The sequence below is a fragment of the Chamaea fasciata genome, unplaced genomic scaffold (assembly GCF_029207755.1).
Source record: "Chamaea fasciata isolate MVZ Bird 193981 ecotype frontalis unplaced genomic scaffold, bChaFas1.0.hap1 SCAF_27, whole genome shotgun sequence".
In the NCBI taxonomy this organism is placed as follows: domain Eukaryota; kingdom Metazoa; phylum Chordata; class Aves; order Passeriformes; family Sylviidae; genus Chamaea; species Chamaea fasciata.
The window spans coordinates 3,926,320-3,948,588 of record NW_027094112.1 but is presented as its reverse complement, the minus strand read 5'-3'; the positions used below and the strand labels follow the sequence as shown (position 1 = coordinate 3,948,588).

The 22,269-nt window shown below is 65.6% G+C and overlaps 2 protein-coding genes across 2 annotated transcripts; one reads left to right on the top strand and one right to left on the bottom strand.

The window, feature by feature from the left end:
* Positions 1 to 1,454: 1,454 nt before the first annotated feature.
* NR1D1 (nuclear receptor subfamily 1 group D member 1) lies at positions 1,455 to 8,039 on the bottom strand. The gene is made up of 8 exons (XM_066205030.1): positions 7,853 to 8,039; positions 4,927 to 5,268; positions 4,750 to 4,838; positions 4,521 to 4,665; positions 3,416 to 3,879; positions 3,069 to 3,254; positions 2,108 to 2,318; positions 1,455 to 1,901 (listed from the first exon to the last, which is right to left on the bottom strand). The coding sequence occupies exons 1-8, from the start codon at positions 8,037 to 8,039 to the stop codon at positions 1,702 to 1,704; spliced, it is 1,824 nt and encodes a 607-aa protein (XP_066061127.1). The 3' UTR covers positions 1,455 to 1,701.
* Positions 8,040 to 15,146: 7,107 nt separating this feature from the next.
* Positions 15,147 to 22,156, top strand: MSL1 (MSL complex subunit 1). The gene is made up of 8 exons (XM_066205189.1): positions 15,147 to 15,374; positions 18,167 to 18,390; positions 18,721 to 19,103; positions 19,791 to 19,855; positions 20,032 to 20,099; positions 20,323 to 20,447; positions 20,533 to 20,605; positions 20,743 to 22,156. Exons 1-8 carry the CDS (start codon positions 15,231 to 15,233, stop codon positions 20,831 to 20,833), a joined length of 1,173 nt encoding a protein of 390 aa, XP_066061286.1. The 5' UTR covers positions 15,147 to 15,230; the 3' UTR covers positions 20,834 to 22,156.
* Positions 22,157 to 22,269: the final 113 nt, after the last annotated feature.

Genomic DNA, 22,269 nt, shown 5'->3' with positions numbered 1-22,269 from the left:
GCTGCGGCACCCCGGAGTGCCCTGAGTGGGGCTGCCTGCCCCCAGCCCCAAGTACCAGCGCCGGTGGTGCAAAATGTCTTAAACCCCCAGCCGGGTGCCCGGCTCGGGGGTCCCGGCTCGGGGGTCCCGGCTCGGGGGTCCCGGCAGCACCGGCTGCGGGCGGTGCAATAGGAGCCGAACACTAACGCCCGCACTGGGGGGGGCACAGGGTTCGGGGCTTCGCCCCCCACCCCTGGCAGCACCGGCCCCAACACGTGCCTTGGGGCCACGGGCGGGGCTGCGGCAGCCGGGTGATGCCCCCCACGCCCGGTGGTGCCGTGGCCGTGACGGTGCCGTGGCCGTGCCATTGTTGGTGCCATGGCCACGCATGTTGGTGCCGTGACCGTGCCGGTGCTGTGGCCACGCGTGCTGGTGTTGTGCCAGCGCCGTGGCTGTGCCATGTTGGTGCCGGTGCAAGGCACGTTGGTGCAATGCCGGTGCCATGGCCACGCGTGTTGGTGTCGTGGCCGTGCCATGTCAGTGCCATGGCAACTCCTGTTGGTGCAATGACGGCGCGGCGCCGTGGCCGTGCCGGTGCCGGTGCCGTGGCCGTGCCATGTCGTTGCGGTGCCGGTGCCGTGGCCCCGCGCTGCCCGCGTGTTCCCGCGCACACTCCGCGTGACGCCGCGCGCTCCCGTCGCGACACGGCAGCGCCGTCGCGGGACGTGTCTTAATCAGCCCCCGTGACCCCCCCCCCCCCCCGAGCGGCCACACGGGGCCCTGGGGCAGCTTGTCCCGGGCTGGGGGGGGCTCAGCCCGGCCCCCCACACCCGCTGTCCCCCGCACGCCCCCCACCCTCTACTCCCCCCGCGCCCCCCCCGGGCCGTCCCCGCGTCTCCGTCTCGCGTCGCCATCGCACGTCCAGCATCCAGCGTCGGTCCCGGGGGGCCACACCGGTGCCCCCCACCCCTGCGCCACCTCCCCCGGGCCACCCCCGCCCCGCGTCCCCCTCGTCCCCGCGCCTCCCGCCTCCCCCCCCCCCGCCCCCCCCCAAGCACATACCTCATGGCTCCCGGAGCTGCCCCTGTCCGCGGGCGTCGAGCCCGGCCGGCACCTGGCCCAGCACAGCCCCGGCACGGCCCGGCTCGGCTCGGCGCGCCCCACGCGCGGTCCCCCACTATGCAGGGTGCCGGGGGGGCCGCGGCCGGCGTCGCTGAATGTAGGGGCGCGGGCCGGGGGGGCCGCAGAGCCCCCGTGACAATCACAGTCTGTGACGTGCGATTTTAAACCCTTTTGTGTTTTGGTCAGGATTTTAAAGAAAGATATTTTTATGGTAATTGTTGCTGGTCTATTTTACTATATATTTATGTAATAAATATATGATGAAAAAAAAAACAACCAACCAAACCCCCCACCCCCGACCCACCCCCCCCCCCCCCGGCGCGGCTGGATCCGGCCTCTGCGTCCCACCCCCGGCCACCAGAACGGGGGTGTCAGGGCGAAGGGACCCCCCGGCGCTGCCAGCGGAGCCGTGGGGGTGGTGCCCGATTTGGGGTGGGGGGTCCCAGCATCCTGGCGCCCACCTTGGGGTGAATCCCTGCAAGTCCGACGGGCGCCACGGGGTCGGTGCTGCCCCGGGGGAGAGGGGGAAGTCTGTGTGTCCCCCCGCTGTGGTGTATGTACAGGGGTGCGCGAGGGGGGTCCTGGGGGGTCCGGGGGGCACTACTGGGCGTCGATGCGGAAGGAGAGCAGCTTCTCGGAGTGGAGGTTGTTGAGGGTGCGCAGGTCCGGCAGCTTCAGCAGCAGTTTGGTGAAGCGCGAGGTCTCGGCCGGGCGCGTCTTCAACACGAGGGCGCGCAGGGCCCGCAGCAGCGTCTCCTGCAGCTGCTCCACTGATGCTGTGTCCTCCATGCCCGAGCGGTCTGTGGAGGACGGGGGGTCAGAGGCAGGGCAGGAGACACCCCAGCTCCACCCCCAAAACCCCCCTGATGTTCCCCCGGTATCACCTCAATGGCAACTCAGTCACCTCGATCCCATCCCTGAAAGCCCCAAACACCCCACTAACCCCCTGATCCAAGCCCCAAACTCCTCAATCCCCCCAAAACTCCCTGAACCCTCCAGTGCCCACCTGCCGAGACAAGGACGACGGCGGTGAAGAGCCCCAGCTCCTCATCACTGAGCTCGAGGGCGCTGAGCTTCTCGCTGAAGTCGAACATGGCCCCGAGCAGGTCTCCCATGCCCATGGCCCACAGCTCCTCCAGCCCGTACCGCGTGCGGCTCATGAATGTCACCGTCTGCTCCTTCACGTCGAACAGTGACGCAAAGCGAACCATCAGCACCTGTGGGCAAGGGGCAGGATATGGGACGGGGCACCAGGCAGAGCCATGGGCACCACACTTCATGCCAAGGACATCAGTCTCCATGCCACAGCTCCCAAATGTGGGGCACTACCGTGCCGTGGGGCACCAGACTGTGCCAGGGGCATTGTGCCATCCCATGGGCTCCGTGATCCATACTGTGATTACCGAATGTGGGGTACCATGCCACGGGGACTGTGCGATGCCAGGGGCACTGTGTTTCATGCCGCGGCTCCCAAATGTGGGATTACAATGCCATGGGACACCAGGCAGTGCCATGAGGCTTCGTGTCAGTCCGTGGTTCCCAAATATGGGGTACCATGCCATGCCAAGGGCATCATGCTCCATGCCACAGCTCCCAAAAGTGTGGCACTGCAGTACCATGGGGCACTATATAATGTCCGGAGCACTGTGCTGCATGCCACAACTCCTGTTTGTGAAGCACTGCAGTGCTGCAGGGCTCTGTGCCAGTCCACAGGGCACTGTGCCATGACAGGGACACCGTGCTCTGTGCCACAGATCCCAAATGTGGGGCACTGCAGTGCTGTGAGGCACCAGGCAATGCCATGAGCGCCGTGGCTCCCAAATGTGGGGCACTGCGACGCCACGGGACTCCTGCCTTGTTCTGAGCCACTGTTCCCAAGTTTTGGGGCTCCATGCCAGTCCATGGAGCACAGGGAATGCCATAGGGCGCCATGCCGTCCATCGAGCCCTCGCCATTCCAGGATGTACCTCAAAGGTGCCAGCCTTGAGCAGGGTGACTTGGTCGTGCTGGGAGAGCGCCTGGAAGCCGGGAATGTGCTTGGCGAACTCAACGACCTCACGGACGGCGGGGGTGAAGCTGAGGGAGAAATCCTCCCAGATCTCTTGCACGGAGCGTCCGCTGCGGCCGGGCACGTGGCTGTTCATGGGGCATGCCTGCGGGTGACCAGGGGTCAGCGGGCTGCGGGGGCTCCCCCCGGCCTCTGCGGGGCTCCCCCGGCTCTGCCACCCCAGGCCGGGGGGGGCACCGACAAGGGGATTAATGTGATTAGCGGCTAAAAATAGCTGGGAGGGAGCGGGAGCCCCCGGGCGCTCACCGGCAGGACGTCCTTGGGGCCGCGGGGCCAGGGGCACCCCCGAGGGGCCGGGGGCTCGGGGTAGGCGGCGGGGCACAGCCGGGGCTCGGGGGGGCCGGGGGCCCAGGCGGGGGGCGCGTCCCAGCGCAGAAGACCGCTGTCACAGGCGGGAGGGGGTCCCAGCTTGTCGTGCGCGTAGATGAAGATCTCCTTGTGGGCCTTGGCCACCTGCGCGATGACGTCCTCGGTGGCCCCCCCAGGGCTGGGCGAGCGGGGCGGCGTCAGCTGCTGCGGGAACTGGGAGAAGCAGGCGGGGGGGGCGAGCGGCGGGGGGCCGGGGGGCGGCGCACGACCCCCACCCGCTGCGGGACCCTCGCCGGGCCCCGGCATCGGCGGTGGGGCACTGGCCATGCCGCCCATGGCGCTCTGCATCTCCGCCAGCATCCGCTGCTTCTCCCGCTTGGGGATGCGCCCGAAGCGCACGGCTGAGGGAGGACACCGGTGTTAGGAGGACATCAGCGGCAGCAGGCACCGTGACCCCCTCCCCGCCCCCCAGACCTGCACCAGGAGGGGCCAGGGGCTGGCGGGAGCAGGGCTGCATCCCTCCCCCGGGCTTGGAGGGGACACGCCACCCTTGAGCACGGGGGGGAACCCATCCTGGAAGGGGACATGCAGCCTTAAAAATGAGAAGACACGGTCCTGGAAGGGACATAGAGCCCTGAAGATAGGGAGAGCCATCCCGGGAGGGGATGTAGAGACCTGAGCACGGGGGGGATGCATCCAAGGAAGGGACATACAGCCTCGATGTTGGGGGACTCTGTGTGGGAGGGGATACACAGCCCTGGCCATGGGGGACCCATCCTGGGAGGGGGGACATGCAGCTCTGGGCACGGGGCACGCAGGCTTGGAAGGAACACACAGCCCCACACATGGGGGGATTCCAGGAAGGGCAGACACATCCCTTGGGACAGGTACAGCACCCGGCACAGGCAGGGGGACCCGGCTCTAGAGGGGACCTACAGCCCTAGATACATCCAGGGAAGGGAGGAGCAGCCTGGGCACGGGGAATCCCACCCCCAGAGGGAATCCCCGGCTCGGGACGTCACGAGGGTCCCTCAGAGCTCACCATCACGGGACATGCCGACCAGCAGGCACTTCTTGAAGCGGCACTGCTGGCAGCGGTTGCGGTTGATGCGGACGATAGAGCAATTCTCGTTCTTGAGGCACTTCTTGTACTGGATGTTCTGCTGGATGCTGCGGCGGAAGAAGCCCTGCGGGGCGAGGGGGAGGAATCACTGGGGGTCCCAGCAGTGTGACAGGGGCTCCGTGCCCCATGCCCGGCCCCATCCCAGTACCTTGCAGCCCTCGCAGGCGTGGACGCCGTAGTGGAAGCCGGAGGCGACATCCCCGCAGACCTTGCAGAGCAGCACCATCCCGTTGAGCTCTGCGGGGGGACGGGGGTCAGCGGGGTCCAGGGGTGCCTGCCGCGGGGTGGGGAGACCACCCGCCACCCCCCCGCGAGCCCCACTCACTCGTGACGGTGCTGCCGGCTTTGCTTGGCGAGCTGCGACGCCGCTCGTCCGCGGGGACCGGCTGCACCCCGGGGAAATTCACCGAGGAGCCGTACGAGGAAGAAGTGGAGGAGGAGGAGGATGAGGAGGAGGAGGAAGGGGAGCCGTCTTCATGGGGGGCCAGTGTGGCTCCGCCATAGGCGCGGGAATCCTGGAGGGAGCCGGTGGGCGACGGGGGGAAGTACGTGGGGAAGGGCTGCGAGCCCGACTGGGAGCTGCCGTTGGAGCTGTCGCTGCAGAGGGACACGGGGCTGGTGCGGGTGGGAGAGGCGCCGCTGGAGCCCACGTAGCTGATCACCCCACCTGCAGAGAGAAGGAGCCACTCATGCACTGAGCAGTGCCGGGCTCAGCCTCCCCCGACTCATGGTGGTGGGAACCTCCGGTGGTGGGTGGGATGCCCAGGGAAGCACCCTGAATCCATCGGCAATCAGGATCCACGGGCATCCCGCGGAGCCACATATGCACTGAGCTGTGCCAGGCTCAGCCTCTCCCAGCTGAGGAGGGGGAAACCCCTTGGAGGGGGATTGCAGCCCCAGGTGGGGTGGGATCCATAGGGAACCATCCCGGATCCATGGGTTTCCCGTTGGGCCGCTCATGTACTGAGCTACACCAGGCTCAGCCTCCCTCAGCGCGGGGGGGGGAGGAGGGAAGCCCCCCAGAGGGGAATCGCAGCCCCACGCGGGGTGGGGTCTCCAGGGAAGCACCCCGGATACATCCCGGATCCGTGGATATCCCGCTGCGCCGCACGTGTGCCGCCCACCCTGAGTCAGGCACCGCACCCACCGGCCGCCACGAGCGACGGCCCCACGTGGGACGGGGACAGCCGGGTTTATCCGGGTGCGTGCCGGCTGGGGACACGGGCAGGGCACCCCGGAATTGCCTGCAGGAGGAATGTGGGCTGGGAACCCTCTGGAGAGGTGAAATCAGGAGGTCATAGGAGTTACTCCTGCCGTTCCTGGCTCCGTGCCAGCAGCGCAGCCGGGCTCCCGCCCCACAGCTCCCGGGACAGTCCCACGGCGCAGCCCCCCACGACGCAGCCCCCCGCGGCACCGGGATGCTCCCAGTGCAGCCCCCCATGGCACCGGGATGCTCCCAGCGCAGCCCCCCCAACTGGGGGGGTACGTCCCCACTGCAGGACTGAGGAGCTGTGTAAGGACCCCCGAAAGTGGGGAGCAGCATAGGGGGAGACACACGCGTGGCCCCTGGCTGAAGTCACAGCCGTTGTCACCCCACTCACGGGGCAGGGACAGCAGCACCGGGACACGACTCCGGGCTGGGACACGTGGACGGTGATGTCGGGGACACACGGGATCACCAGGGCCATGTGTCTCCCGCCGCACACGGTGCCGCTGGCACAGATGCCACGCGCCAGAGCCAGCTTGTCACTATCGCTCATCACTGAACCACCTCCAAAGGGGGTCACAGAATTGGGGACAGTGGGTCCCACCTCCAGGGCAGCTGATCCTGGGGACCCCCAGCTGCTTACAACACCGAAATAATGGGGGGATCTCCACCCCCTAAAGCCTCGGGACACCCATTTTAGGGTTTGGGGTGCGGGGATTCCCCCTAAGGGCTTGCCCCAGAACGAGGGAAACTTTCTTGACCCCAAAACAGAGGGAACCCCCCCAAACAGCTTCCCCGCAGCCCTCCCCCAAGCTCAGGCGGCCTCACGCCGCCGCCCCACGTGCTCCGGCCGCACGTGGCCCCCTAAACCCCGCCCCTTCACGCTTTACCACGCCCACCTTTCTCTCACTGGCCAGACTCCGCCCCGCCCCCTTTCGTTGCCCCGGAGACAGGGCTGCCCCCCCCAATGAACGGCGGCGTCCCCAGTTCCGTGCGTGACGTCATCGATGATGTCATGTGCCGACCAATGGGAGGGGGCGGGGCGGGGCTGCGGGGAAAACAAACTCCGCACGTGGCAGCGGCGGGGAGGGGGACACGTGCGGGGGGGTGGACACGGGGGAGGGGGGGGCACCGCCTCCGGTCCCCCCTCCGTCCCTCCCGGTGCGCGGGGAGCCCCGACACGCGCGGCACCGCCTCGGCCGTCCACGGGCTGCCCGGTCCCCGTGGCCCCGGCGCCGCTGATAGGGACAGCCCGGTCCCGCAGATAGGGACACCCCGGTGCCGCTGATAGCGACACACCGGTCCCGCCGCGGTCCCCTCCGGTCACCCCAACCGGTCCCGCCGCCCGGGACACACCGATCCCTGTGCGCTGCCCTGCTGTCCCGGTTCCTGGAACATTCCTGTCCCGCTGTCCGGGACTCACTTCACTCCCCTCCGGTTTCGCTGCCCAAGAGACAGCAATCCCGGTTTTCACCCTTTCCACCCCTGCGTCCAGCACTCTCTGGCGTTCGGGAATCCTCGGCCCCGGTCTCCGGGACACCCGGAGCTCCCCTCCGGTCCCGCTGCCCGGGACACCCCGGAACACCGATCCCTGTTTTCAACCATCCTACCTCCGCGTCCAGCACGCCCCAGTGTTCGGGACACCCCAGTCCGGTCTCCATCCCTTCTGCCCCGACCACCGAAGCACCCCGGTGCCGGTGTTCGCATAGCCCCGGTGTGCAGGACGCCCGGTACCGGCGCGCAGCCCTCCCTACCCTCCTCCCGGGGACACCCCGGCCCCGCTGTCTGAGCCTTACCCCGCTCTGCAGGACCCCCCGGTCCCGGTAGGACGGAGCCCCGTTCCGGGACGCGGTCCCGGTGCGCATCCTGCCCAGTCGGGCGTGCGGGACCCCTCGGTCCCCGTGTCCGGACCCCTCCAACTCGCGGTCTCAGCGCGCAGCCCCTCGCCGCGGTCCCGGGGCGCTGCCCCCCGATCTGCTCCGGCGCTGGGGACCGGTGCCCGCACGGTGGTCCCGGGGGTGGGGGGCTCCGGCGGGGCACTGACCTGTGCTGCCAGCCTCGGGGGCCGCCATCCTGTCCCGGCCCCGTGAGCCTCCCGGAGCGGAGCCGCGCTGAGCCGTGCCGCGCCGCCGCCCGGTGCGGGCTGTTGTGCGCCCGCCGCCTGCCCCGCCGCCCCCCGCACCGGCCGCGGCTGCGCACTGGGCCGCACGCGGCGCCGCCGCCTCCCCCATGTGATTCCCGGGGACAGCCTCGTGCCCCAGTGACACACTTTCCGCCGGCGGCCCCGGCCCCGCGCCGCCGGGGAGCCCGGGCTCGGCGGGGACCCCCGCACCGGGGCCGCCTGACGGACCGCGGGGACCGGGACCCGCACTGGTCCCTGCACCGGGGACACGGGGTACCCCGTCACGCAGCGCGGCACAGTCCCTGCGCTGGGAACCCCCGGGCGCAGCACTGTCCCCTGCACTGCGGACACTCGGGTGCAGCACTTGACACATCTGTCACCTGGCACGGCACTATCCCCCGCACTGGGGACCCCCAGTCCCGGCACTGGCAGCCCTGTCACCTTGCACAGCACTGTCACCTGCACTGGGAACACCTGAGCGTGGCACTGGCTGTCCCCTGCAGCGGGGATATCCAGGCACAGCACTGTCACTCTGCGTGGCACCTTACCCTGGGGACACCTGGGCACCGATGTCACCCCGCACAGCACTGGGGACACCCGGGTACCCCTGTCACCCCTCAATGCACTGTCCATCGCTCTAGGGACACCCAAGCACCCCTGTAACCCCGCGTGGCACTGTCCCCTGCACTGGGGACACCGAGTTACCCCTGTCACCCCACATGGCACCGTCTCCTGTGCCCACCTGTTCAGCTCTACCACCGCAGCCCCCTCAGCGCCAGGGATGCCTGTTCATGGTACAGCCCCCGGCACAGCCCCTGCCCGCTGCCCCCTCCCCATGTCCCCCTGCCCAGCCCCTGCTGTCCCCATGCTGCCCACGGCGGGTGCCCGCTGTGGCACGTGCCTGGCATCCACGTCCCAGCCTGGCCCCACTCCCGGCTGCCGCGGGGGCTGCGGCAACGCTGTGCCAGGACAGAGTTGGTGGCAGATCTGGGTCGCGGCGCCGGCCGGAGCCAGCCCAGCTCGGTGGCTCCGGGGGCTCCGGGGGTGCTCCTGCTCCCGCCAAGGGGAAGGTTTTGGGGGTGCCAGCACCCTCCCGGGTGCCATGCGCCGGGCGCTGCCCTGGCCCTCAGCCAGGAGGAGAAGGAGCAGAGCACGGATGTGCCAGCCCCGGGAAATCCTCCGAGCTAATCCCACAGGAGGGGAGGCCTCCGGTGCCCCGGTTGTGCAAAGTGCGCGAGGAGGGACACCAGAGCTCTGCTCTGCACCCCAAAGACCCCCCGGCATCCCGTGGGTGACGAGGCTACCCCTCAGCTGGAGGTGTCCGGGGGTTGCTGGGGGTGGTCCCGGGTTTTGGGGTTCCCCAAAGCACTGGGGTGGTGGGAATACCCCGACACCGCACAGGACGTGCCCTTGCCCTGAGTCACGGGGCGGTTGCACGGTACCGCGGCACCTCCGGCCGGGAGAACCGCGGCAACTCCCGGAAGGATGTGTGGGGCCAGGCTGGCACGGGAACGGGGGGACCCGGGGGGACCCGGGGGGACCCGGGGGGAACGCCGGTCCCGGGGTGAAGGGACCCGGCTGCCCGCAGGGCCGTGCTTGGACCGTGCAGGTGCCCTTGGCTCCACGCAGCTCCTCCCGGCACGTTCCCGGTGATTATCCGTGACTCAGCCGCACGTCTGGATTGGGAAAACATCCCCGCGCACGGCGCTGCGGCACACGGCGCTTGTGATGCTCGCCTGAAATCCTGATCCCTCAGGAATCCCCGGGACGGGACTGGGACTGGGATGGACGGGCCAGACCTCTTGGGGTCACTCTGTGGGGTCCCGCCATGAGGCTGGGAACCCGGCACGGGGGGTCCTGGTGAAAGTGCTGCGAGCAGGGACCCCAGGCTGGGCACAGCTGGGATATTTCCGGGATATCCCGACTCTGGGACCACCCATGGGGAGCAGGGTGAGGGAGAGGGGCCACCAAAGCCACCGGGACAGCGGGGTACTGCAGCTGACGTGAGCCGAGAACGCCTCCAGAGGCCGGGTCTGTGCCTCGGGGGGCTTCCCGCGGCTCCCTGTGCACCCCATCATGGCAGTGCCCGTGCCAACCAGTCCATAGCGCAAGGCGGGCACCTGAACGCCCCTCAAGATCTTCACATGCTACCAGACCCACCCCTAAATCCTGCACCTCCACGGATCTCTGCACCCCTGCAACCCCGCACCCCGCACCCCTGCATCCTGCACCCCCAAACTCTGCATCCCTGCACTTTCCTGGGGTGCTTGCAAGCCTAGATCCTGTCCTGCAAGTCCAGATCCTGTCCCTTTGTATCCTGCACCCCCAGATCCTGCACCTCCCGGGGTCTCTACCCCTCAATCCAGGTCTGCCCCATCCCGTCGTGGCAGGACCCCATGGGGTACCCCCACCCGCCGTGAGGTGCGCGGAGTGTCGGGGGGACACACACGTCACCCCGTCCGTGCCACCGGCTGCGTCCCTGCCCTTTCCATGCCGTGCCCCCCCCCCAGCTGCACCCCCTGGACCCCCCCACTTCAACAGCCCCACGGGGGATGCAGTCTGCATTTCCCTCCCCTGCCACTGCTCCGGGGGGCAGGAGGCAGCAGAGGGGCGGTGGGGCCGGTGGCAGAGCGCGGGGTGAGGCCGGTGCCCGGTGCGGGGTGCCCGGTGCCGGAGCCGGTGCCGGTGCCGTGGCCGTGCCGCGTGACGCTCGCCCCGCTTCCCGCCCGGCGCCTGCGTGCCGAGGGTTTATTTTTACTCGGGGCTGGAGCCTTGTTTACCTTGTTGAACCTTTTCCAGGAAAAGGGGGGCGTCTCCGCCGGGAACGGGGGTTCGTTCTTGCTTTTCACCCCCTCGGCCCCCAGGTTGGACAGCGGGGGCTGACAGGGCACAGAGCCCCCAGCCCTGCACCCCCAGCCTCACTTGAACACCCCCAGACCCACCGCGGGGCTGTAGCTGCACTGTGGGTTTGGGGACACCGGCTCCAGCTGTGTCCCCGTGTCACCCTACACACATCGAACCTCAGTTTCTCCACCCATAACTGTACTCTAGGGGGGCAACCAGAGGTGTTGGGTCCCACCCAATTTGGGGGTCCTGCACCCTTGACCCCCCTTTCATCCTCCCTCACTGACGGCACTGGGGGGGGAAGGGTGGGACAGAAGCCCCAGTGCTGCTATGGGGGGCCAGGAGAGTGCTCGGAGGGTCGGGGTTTGGGGTGTTTTGGGGGTGTTTTCCTGCCGGGAGCAGCCCTGGCTCGGCCCCTGGCTCTTGGCTGGAGCAGCAGCTCCAGCTGCCAGAATCGTCCTCCCTCCCCGGGAACGGGAAAAATCGGGTAAACAAGGCAGGCCTGGCCCGGACTGGGGGCACCCCACGGCAGGTGGGGGCACCCCAAGGCAGAGGGGGGCACCCCATGGTGTCCTGGCACTGCAGAATGGGGCAGACCAGGGTTGGGGGGCAGAGACCCCAGGAAGTGCAGGGTCTGGGGGTGCAGGGTTTGGGGATACAGGGGTCCCCCAGGAGGGTGCAGGAGTGCAGGATTTGGGGGGAGCAGGAGTGCACAGATTGGTGGACCCGCAGGATTTAGGGATGAATGCACCCCAGGAGGTTGCAGGCACCCAAAAAGGGATGCAGGGTCAAGGGGTGTAGGGACCCCACGAGGATTCAGGGGTGCAGGACCACAGGAAAGGTGCACTGGGATAGGGTTTGGGAGTGTCAGGACCCCAGGAGGGTTTAGGGACCCAGAAATTGGGGTGATACTGTCACATAGGGGTGCAAAAGGGGTGCAGGACCCCTGGGGTAGGGGGGACCCCAGTGTGTTCATCATGTGGGGGGGTCTGAGGAGCAACCCCGTGTGAAGTAGCCATGGCAGATGGGACCCCTCTCACCTGCCCGCCCCCCCCCCCCCTTCAAGGTCTCACGTGCTGATGTTTGTGTTCCCTCTGCAGCCTTGGGACCCCACGGGGGGGCCAAGGGGGGTAGGGGGCGGGACAGCAGCGGGAACTCCTTCAGCCTGCGGATCCCCCACCTCAGACCCACCACCTGGGAACCCTCCTCCCCTTTCCCATTCCGCCGTCGCCCCATGTTTGACCTTCCCAAAGGTCAAATGTGTGAGGAAGTGGGGGGGGGAGGGGGGCGGGGCGGCACCCCATCAGCCCCCCAACCCACAGGTCACACAGAGGCCACGGCGTCGTGGCCAGCGGCCCGGTTGGCATCTGTGCCAGCCCATGTGAGCGGGCTCCCTCCTCCTCCTCCTCTTCCTCCTCCTCCTCCTCCTCGCGCGGGGAGCCCTCTCCATGCGCGTCACGTGGCGCTGGCATGTGCGCCCTGCTCCATTTTTAGCCCCAGCAGCCTCCCTGCTGCAGAGCCATGTGCGGGCGGGCGCCGGCCGGCACGTGGGCCTGCCGCAGCGGGGATGGGCACCGGCACCGGCCCGGCCCGGGCAGGACGGGCACGGCGGGGACACGGCACCCGTGTGTGCAGATACGGACCTGTGTGCGGGCAGGCTCGTGTGTGTGTGAACATGGCTCTGTGTGTGTTTGTGAACATGGTCACGCGTGTGTGTGTGTGAACATGGCTGTGTGTGTGTTTGAGCATTGTCATGTGTGTGAACATGGCTCTGTGTGTGTGTTTGTGAACATGGTCACGCGCGCGCGTGTGTGTGTGTGAACATGGCTCTGTGTGTTTGTGAACATGGTCACGCGTGTGTGTGTGTGTGAACATGGCTCTGTGTGTGTTTGAGCACTGTCATGTGTGTGAACATGGCTCTGTGTGTGTGTAAACAAGGCTCTGTGTGTGTTTGTGAACATGGTCACATGTGTGTGTGTGTGAACATGCCTGTGTGTGTGTTTGAGCACTGTCGTGTGTGAACATGGCTCTGTGTGTGTGAACATGGCTCTGTGTGTGAATGTGAACATGGTCACACGTGTGTGTGTGAACATGGCTATGTGTTTGAGCACTGTCATGTGTGAAGATGGCTCTGTGTGTGTGTGAACATGGTCACATGTGTGAACACGGCTCTGTGTGTTTGAGCAGTTGTGTGTGAACATGGCTGTGTGTATGAACATGGTCACATGTGTGTATGGACATGGCTGTGTATGTGTGAACATGGTCACATGTGTGTGTGTGTGTGTGAACATGGCTCTGTGTGTGAACCTGGTCACACATGTGTGAACACGGCTCTGTATCAATGTGGTCATGTGTGTGTGAGTACAGCCATGTGTGTACAACCACAGTCATGTGGATGTGTGTGTGAGTACAGCCATGTGTGTAAAACCACAGTCATGTACGTGTGTGAGCACGGTCACATGCGTGTACAGCCACAGTCATGAATATGAGAACAGCCATGCACGCGTGTGAACATGACCATGCGTGTGTGCAAGCCACAACCATGGCTCTGTGTGTGTGTGTAAGAATGGCTACACACATGTATAAGCACAGACACGCGTGTGTGTGGGCACATCCACGCAGGGGGACAAGCACTGCCACCTCTATATGTGACCACAGCCACATGTGTGGATGTGCACAATCACACGGGGGGGACAACCACAGCCCCCCACCGTGTCTGAATAACAGCCACGCATATGCACACGCTGGTGGGTACAGCTGCCGGCAGGGCGTGATGTGACCCATGGCACAACAGGAACCGCGGAGCGGCTTCCCCAGTGCCACACTGTGGGGGTGGCACCGCCAGTGTGACCCGGGCACCAGGACCAGGGGTGCCCTGATACTCGCAGGGGGCTGGGTGAAGGGGGATCTCCCCCCGCGTGTGTTTGTGTGTCCCTGAACGCAGCTCTGCAGAGAGGCACGTCCCCCACGTGTCCCCTGTGCGTCCCCAGCACGTGCCACGCGTGTCCCCTGTGTGTCCCCGGTGACACGGCCCCGTGTGCTGCGGGGGGTGGAGTTTCAGCCGGGAGAGGGGGAAATGATCCTGTGTGTGTGTTTATACGTGTACATACATGTCCGTGCATGCCCATACGCGTCCATACGTGTGCTCTGGGGCTGCAGTCCCAGCTGTGCGTGTACATACATGTGCATGAGCGTGCACACATGTGCATACGTGTGCTCTGGGACTGCAGTCGGGGGTGCTTGTGCACGGGGCTGCAGTGTCTGCGGGCTGCGCCTGTGCTGCAGTGGGGGCTGCAGTCGCTCCCTGCAGGGGGACACGCGTGTGCATGTGCGTGCATGTCCGTGTGCGTACGAGTGTGCTGGGGCTGCAGCCTCTGCAGAGGGGGTGCTGCGGACTTGTGCGTGTGTGCGCGTTCTTGCACACGTCCAGCAGGAACTGCAGAGCTCTGTGTGTGTGCACCGGGGGGGGGGGGGGTTCAGCCTCCGTGGAAGGGGGTGTGCGCGCCTACGGGGAGGTGCAGACCCCGAGAATCACAGCACAACCACCCCCTCCTGGCCCTCCCCGCGTGGGGGGCTTGTAGCGGTGGGTCCCTTTGTGTCGTCTCCCCCCGCAACCCGAAGGTCCCCCCGCCCCGCCGTGTCCCCTCCCGCCACGGGACCGGCCCGTGACCCGACACCCCCCCCCCGTGGGGCGGGGGGCGGGCGCGGAGAGCCGGTGCCGCCACGCTCGGGAGCCCCCGAGCGGCCGCCCCCGGTACTGCGGCGCGGGACCCCCGCCCCACGCGCGTCCGCGTGTCGCGACCACCCGCCCCCCCGTCCCGGGGGAAGCGGCGCGGGCGGGCACCGTCCCGGGGGTCCCCTGGTAGGGACCGGCCCCGCTCCTCACCCGCCGGGATCCCACCGCCCCCACCGCCGCCGGCGCATGCGCGCCGAGCCCCGTTCGCCGGTACCCGGGGTCCCGTGCCCGGTACCGACCCCCGCCCCGCCGCCCCCCCGCGCGGCTCATCCCCGCGCGGGTCATCCCCGGGGCGGGGGCCGCTCCGCGCCGATGCCCCCGGCGCCCCCCGCGCCGCCGCCCTGCGGTGCCGGCGGGCGGTAACGGGGCCCGGCCATGCGGTCCACGGCGTTCCGGGGGGGCGGGCGGCGGCGGCCCGAAGGGGCGGGCGGGGAGGAGGAGGAGGAGGAGGGGGAGGAGGGGGAGGAAGGCCCCGCTCCGCCGGCCCGGCGGCCCCGGGCCCCGCCGCCGCTGGGGGCACACACGGGCCGCGGCTGCGGGGTGGCGGAGCGGGAGCGGAGCGGGGCCGCGGCGGGGCCGGCGGCCGGCGGGGGCAGGGCCGCGGCGGGGGATGCGGGCGGGCTGCCCGGGGAGGCGGCGGCGGCGGGGCCGGGAGCGGGGCCGGGGCCGGGAGCGGGGCCCGCGGAGCCGGGGAAGCGGCGGCCCGCGGCCCGCGCAGCGATGGGCGCCGGCGGAGGGTCGCCCGGGCAGGCCGCCTGCCTGCGGCAGATCCTGCTGCTCCAGCTGGACCTGATCGAGCAGCAGCAGCAGCAGCTGCAGGCCAAGGAGCGGCAGATCGAGGAGCTCCGGGCCGAGCGCGACACGGTACGGCGGGAAGGGGGGGCGGGGGGGGGGGGGAGCACCGGGGAGGAGGGCGGGAATGCGGCATGGAAGGGGTTAACTCCCGCCAAGGTTAACCCCTGCTTGGGTTTAACCCCCCCCCGATTTAACCCACTGCCCTGTGGGGTGACCCCCCCCCCCTCAGGGTTAACGCGCCCTCAGGGTTAACTCTCCCTTTAGGTTTAACCTCCCTCAGGTTTAACTCACCCTCCCCTCCCCCCCCGTGGGGTGACCCCAACCCTAGGGGTAACTACCCCTTGGTTTGACACCCTCCTATGGGGTGACCCCCCCATAGGGTGATCCTCACTCGGTTTAACCACCCCTAGCTTTAATACCCCTCCCGTGGGGTGATGCCCCCTCCCCCTAGGGTTAATGGCTCCCCAACACCACCCAGGGGTCCCTGGGATTGTGGTGGAATTTTGCTCATCGACAGGGAAGTTCCCAATCCCCGTGACACCCAAGGGGCTAATGCCCCCCCCCCCCTTTAGGGTTAATGCTCCCCTCCTATTTGGGGTTAATACCCCCCTCTTTGGGGGTTGATTTCTCTTCTCTTTGGGTTAATTCTTTCCCCTCGATGGTTATTTTACTCTCCTTTCTGGGGTCCATACCTCCCTCTTTGGGGTAATACCCCCCTTTTTGGGGGTTGATTTCACATCTTTTTTGGGGGGTTAATTCACTGCCCTCTTTGGGGGTTAATGTGCCCCTTTCTTTGGGGGAATAATTCCACCACCTTATCGGGGGTTAATTCTGCACCCCGTGGGAGTTAATGCCCCCCACCTCTGAGGGTTAATACTGCGCCCCTCTTTGGGGTTAATGCCCCCCCCCCCCCCTTGAGGGGTTGATTCCACCCCTCTTTGGGGGTTAATTCCCACCCCTCTTTGGGGGTTAATTCTGCTCCCCTCGAGGGTTAATATCCCCCTTTTGGGGGGGTTAGTGTCCCCCCCATAGGGGTTAAGGTCCAACCGCCGTGTCACCCCAGGGCTTAGTGCAGTTAACCTGCTCCCCCCCGTGGCACCCCAGGGGTTAATGTCCCCCCCCCTTGGCTGTTAATGCCCCACATCGGGACTTACTGTTCTCCCCTCGTGGGGGACGCCCCTTGGGGGTTAACGTGCCCCCATTTCGGGGTTAACGACTCCGGCTGGCACCCCAGGGGTTAATGCTCCCTCCTTGGGGGTTCCTGTTCTCCCCCCGTGGCACTCCAGGGGTTAATACCCCCCTCTTTGAGAAGTAATACCCTCAATGGGGGCGTCTGGCCCCCTCTCCGTGGGGGGGGGGGGGAGTGTACATAACCCTCCAGGAGGTTAATGCCCCCCTCCCCGAGGGGTTAAACACTCGCCAGGGGCAATTCTGCCCCCCCTCCCGAGGGGTGAGGCCCCCCCGGAGGTCTCTGCCTCCCCCAGGCCTGGGCTCCCCCTCGGGGGGTCGCGGGTTGCCCCGGGGGTCGCAGCCCCCCCCCCCCCCCCAAACAAAGCCGCGGGGGCACAAAGGGCGGGGGCGGGGCGGGGGTTAACGGGCCGCCGCCCGTCGCCGTGGTGACGGCTCGGGGGGGGGGGCCCTTAAAGGGGCCGCGTCACCGCGGGCACCGGGCGGGACACGGCCACAAGGGATGTCGCCCTCGCTGCTCGGAGCTGCACCTCCACCCCGGGGATGTGGGGCCCCTCACAGCCACGAGAGGCTGCCAGCCTTGGGGGGGGGATACTGTGGGGTCCCCACGGCTGAGCTGTGCTCCCTCCTCCCCTCCCTCCCCCTCCCACTAAGGGTGTCCTCTCTGTCACCCCAGAGATGCCATGTGTGCCCCTGCCATAGGTAGCCTACTTGTATGCCCCCCCCCCACATTGCCCTACCCGTGCTGTACCCCCAGGGGTGTTGTGTCACCCCACAGATGCTGCGTGTTCCCCCCTCACAGCCATGGGTCACCCCCTTGCCAGCCCCACAGCCCTGTGGCCATGTGCCATCAACGGCGGTGGCCGTGCCCAGCTGCAGTGTCTGTGTCAGCCGTGGCTGCCCCGGTTGTGGCAGGAAGGACGGGGACACCCCACGTGATGTCACCGCAGGCAATGCCGCGTCCCCCAACATGGAGGAGCCACTGCGGCAAGTCTGTGATGGGACTTCAGGGGCTGCCCCTGGGCACGGCCTCCCGGGGTGACACTGGTGGGGAGATGGGACCACCACACCCTGGGTGCACTGGGCTCTGCTCCCCAAGGCTGGGTCCCCCCAGAGCGATGTCCTCAGGGGTGCCAGGACCCCCCCGCACTCTGCTGTCCAAAGCAACCCCTCTAAACGGTGCAGGCCCTGGCTGGGGAGGGCTGGGGGCAGGTGACCATGGGCAGGGGTCACCAGGTGCTCTTTAAGCCCACAGCTAATTGCAAGACCCCCCCCACCCCCCCATCCTGCATCCTCGGGGAGGATACACAGAGGGTGGGACCCCCAAATTCTCTGGTTTCTGCTGCCTCATCTCTGGAAGTATTCAAGGCCAGGTTGGACGGAGTTTGGAGCAACCTGGGATAGTGGAAGATGTCCCTGCCCTTGGTAGGGGATGGGACTGGATGGGCTTTAAGGTGCCTCCCAACCCAAACCATTCCTGGACTCTTTGATTCAATGAAATCCCCCCCTCAAACTGTGGTTTGCAGCTGGACACAGGCATGGGCAGTGCTGGTGCAGGAGCAGCAGCCGGAGAGTGGCCATTTTGTGCCATTGGACATCCAGTGGCAGCTGCCCCGGGGTGCCCACGGGGGTGACCCCACCCCAAGGTGAGCCCTCCCTCACCTGCCTTGCAGCTCCTGGCGCGGATCGAGCGCATGGAAAGGCGGGTGCAGCTGGTGAAGAAGGACAGCGAGCGGGAGAAACAGCGCATCTTCCAGGGCTTTGAGGTGGATGAGAAGCCAGAGGCGGAGACGTGTGAAAAGCTGCCTCTGGAGTGTCCCCAGGACCTGCTGGAGCCTCCCCCCACCCTGCAGCCCAAGCACTTCCCCTACAGCAGGAACGGGAAGGGGCACAAAAGGTACAGAGTGCATGGGGGGCTGCATGGGGAGAAGGGGGGACACTCCCTGTGGCTTCACCCTCTGTTTATGGGGCTGGCACTGCCCAGTGGCCTTTGAGGTGTTTGGGGAGGCCAGCCAGCACCAGGAACACATCCCTGTGTTCAGGGGAACCTCAAGAAAGCCTGTGTGGGAGTGCAGGGCCCCAAAATGGTGGGGAAGCCCCTCTGTAAACTGCTGAAGTCTGGCCCTGATGCAGCAGGCCTGTTTTGGGGGTGCCAGGAGCCCCCTACAGCGGCTCTGGTGCAGGGCAAGGATCCACGTACCTGGCTCAGCTCCTCTTCCTCCTGCAGGAAGCCAACGTTTGGGAGCACGGAGAGGAAGACGCCTGTTAAAAAACTAGTGTCAGAGTTCTCCAAAGTGAAGAGTAAAACTCCAAAGCACTCCCCGGGGAAGGAGGAATCGGGCGCCTCCTTGGCTGAAACTGTTTGTAAACGAGAACTGCGGAGCCAAGAGACTCCAGAAAAACCCCGGTCGCTCCTGGAGACCCCACTCAGAGCTTCAGCCCCACCAAAGGGCCCCGGCACCCACCCCAAGGAGAAAGGCTTTGTCAGCGAGGCCGACGACCTGCCCTATCTCTCCACCACCGAAATGTACTTGTGCCGCTGGCACCAGCCGCCCCCATCGCCGCTGCCACTGCGGGAACCTTCTCCCAAAAAGGAGGAGACCGTAGCAAGTAAGGATGGAGAGAATGATGGAGAGGATGGAGAGAATGATGGAGAAGCTGTTGGGGCTGAGCCGGCCTGGGAACAAGGCTCGGCACCCTCATTCTGAATCTGGGAAAGGGCTCCCAGATTCCCAAAGGGAATGCCGGTGGTGCTGGGAAAGGTGCCATGCTGTTGGCTCCTTCTGCCCTGATGGGTGCTGGCTCCGGGCTCTCCCAGATCTCATCTTGGGCTCACCTCGCTCTGGGCAGGGCTCCTGACTGGTGTCTGTTGGAGCAAGTGGTGAAGCAACTTTTGGGTGGGTGGGAAACGTGTCTCTGGCTCATGCCGTGGTGACACAGCACCGGGGTCACCTGCTGTCCCCAAATCCGGTGCTTGTCCTGCCTTGAGCCCAGCGAGGTTGGTGCCAACGATGGGAACTGGGCTGTGCCAGGTGGCTCAGCGCTGCGGCTCAGACAGACCCTGGCACATCCCCAGGAGTAGCTCAGGTTTGCTTTGTGTGTGCTTGGCCAAGGGGGTAGAGATGAGCTTTGCTGTGCTGTGGCAGCTCACACTGCTGGCTCAGGATGGGGGTTTGAGGCATCCCAAGCTGTGCTCCAGGAGGAAGGGTGGGCAGGAAGGGAGCGGGGAGGTGGTGAGGTGGAGCAGGGGCGGTGGGGATTCAGGTGTGGGGTAACACCCTCCTTCTTGTCCTGCAGTTCCGTCTTGGAGGGACCATGTCGTGGAGCCCCTGAGAGACCCCAACCCCTCGGACCTCCTGGAGGTACGTGAGCCATCGGAGCTGGCGGTGCCACAGGGGCTTTCCAGGCTGTCCCACGCTCCCAGAGCTGGTGGCATCTCATCTCCTCATCCAGCATAAACCCTGGCTGTGGTTGGGGGGCTGAGGTGGGGGATCTGGCCCTGGGATGATGCACTGATCCCCATCCGGTGTTGTTGCAGAACCTGGACGACAGCGTCTTTTCCAAACGGCACGCGAAGCTGGAGCTGGATGAGAAACGAAGGAAAAGGTGGGAGCAAAGGGAGCAGTGGGGGTCTGGAGTCCCAGTCTTACAGCGGAGGGTCCTGGGGTATCACCCAGAGCAGGGGGCAGGGCAGGGATGGGCACCAGGAATGCTGCAGGAGGAAGGATGCTCTCACACCACTGGCAGCCGGTGCAGCCCCTTGATCACCTTGGGGGGGAGTCTGGCACTGCCCGTGGCTCCTCACCTTCCCAGCCATCCTGTTTTCCAGGTGGGACATCCAGCGGATCAGGGAACAGAGAATCCTACAGCGGCTGCAGCTCCGAATGTACAAAAGGAAAGGGATTCAGGAGTCGGAACCTGAAGTTACCTCATTTTTCCCTGAGCCAGATGATGGTGAGGCTTGGGAAGGGGGTGTTGGGGGTGAGGGTACAGACGGGGAGGTCTCAGAGGTCTCACACGCTCTGGTGTCCCTCCACAGTGGAAAGTTTGCTCATCACCCCTTACCTGCCCGTTGTCGCCTTTGGCCGGCCCTTGCCCAAACTGACCCCACAGTGAGTACTGGGGGCGGCAGGGGATGGGGCTGGGGAGTGCCGGTGTCATTCCTAGGAAGATGCCCTGCCCATTTTGGGTCTGGAGGGTGCTGTTTTGGGTCTGGGCAGTGCTGCAGTGACACCAGCTGTGCCCACAGGAACTTCGAGCTGCCCTGGCTGGACGAGCGCAGCCGCTGCCGGCTGGAGGTGCAGAAGAAGCAGACGCCTCACCGGACCTGTCGGAAATAAGGGAGATGCTGGGAGCTCCAAACACCTCCAGGAGCTCCAAATACCTCCAGGAGCTCTGTATGTCCTCGGGGGGAGCTCTGAACACCTCTACGGCACCAGAAGTTCTGCCATCACCGGGTCACCACCAGCTGCTGCCTGCTCCGTGCTGACGGATGGTTTCGTTCTTCTGTGATCCCAGTTTTGTTCGTTTGGGTTTTGGAACGTTTTGGACTCATCCCCCACACTGGCACCGGCCTCCCAGTGCCGGCAGCTCCACTCCCTGGGGCAGCAGGCAGATCCCAACCCCATCCTGGAGTCCCCCGTGTGCCGCCCCTGCGCTCTGCAGCCTGTGGCCTTGGGATCTGGGGCTCTCACCGTGTCCGGTGGGAACACGGGGATCACCAGCACCAGATCCCGTGTCTGGGGGTGCCACGGCCCCCGGGACTCACCCGCTGCTGCCTTCATGTTGTGTTTAGTTAGAAAGCAGGATAAACAGCGGATTGTGTTGGAGCCAGCTGGGCCCTGGAAACTGGGAAGCACCTGGGGTTCTCTTTTGGGAGGTTTTCCCTCTCTTTGGGGGTTTTCCTCTCTGGAGTGAGTTGGCAGGGGCAGAGGGGAGAGTTAAAAAGCAAATTTTTCTTTTTTTTTTTTTTTTTTTTTTTTTTGGTGAAATAGAAACCCTGTGCGCACAATTTGGGGGGTTTTCATGTTTTTTTTAAATGTAATTTAAATGTTTTGAGGCGGGCGAGGGGTTTGCTGTGAGAGGGGGCGATTATTGCCTATCCGAGCCCCTGGGTGCTGCTGGACCCTCTTGGTGCTGGATGGGTGGGGAGGGGCTCCATGGGCAGGGGCTCCATGTGTCCCCCTTTTTCCTCTTTTTTCCCCCTATCTCCCTTTTCCTCTTATCTCCTCCTTTTTTCCTCACCTTCCAAGCCCCCTTTTTTCCACATATTTTCCTCCTCTTTCCCCCTTTTCCTGTCCCTACATTGAGCCTGTGCCCCCCCAGTCTTATCCCCCACTGCCCCCCTCTCTATAATTAACCCCGAGCTTATTGGACGCCGGAAAACTCGTTTACAAAAAAAAAAAAAAAAAAAAAAAAGTTAGAAAAAAAACTTTAAGAAAAGAAAAACTAAAAAAAAAAAAAACTTTAAAAACCCGGAAATTGTTAAAAAATCGATAAAGTTCTAAAACCGCCGAGTTCTAAACACGTTACGGGAGGGGGTGCGGTCACGCGCGGACGCGCCCGCTCGCTGGTTTTATTTTATTATTTTTTATTGCTTTTCGTTGTTGGTTTTTTTTGTTTCTGTTGAGGTTGTTTTTTTTACAATAAACAAGGAAAAGGCTGCTGGGCGCTGATGGTTTTTCTTCCCTCCCTCCCCCCCCCCATATTTACCCGCCCTGCGGCGTGACGTCATTTCCGCGGGGCGGTGACGTCAGCGGCGCGCGCGGCGCGCTCC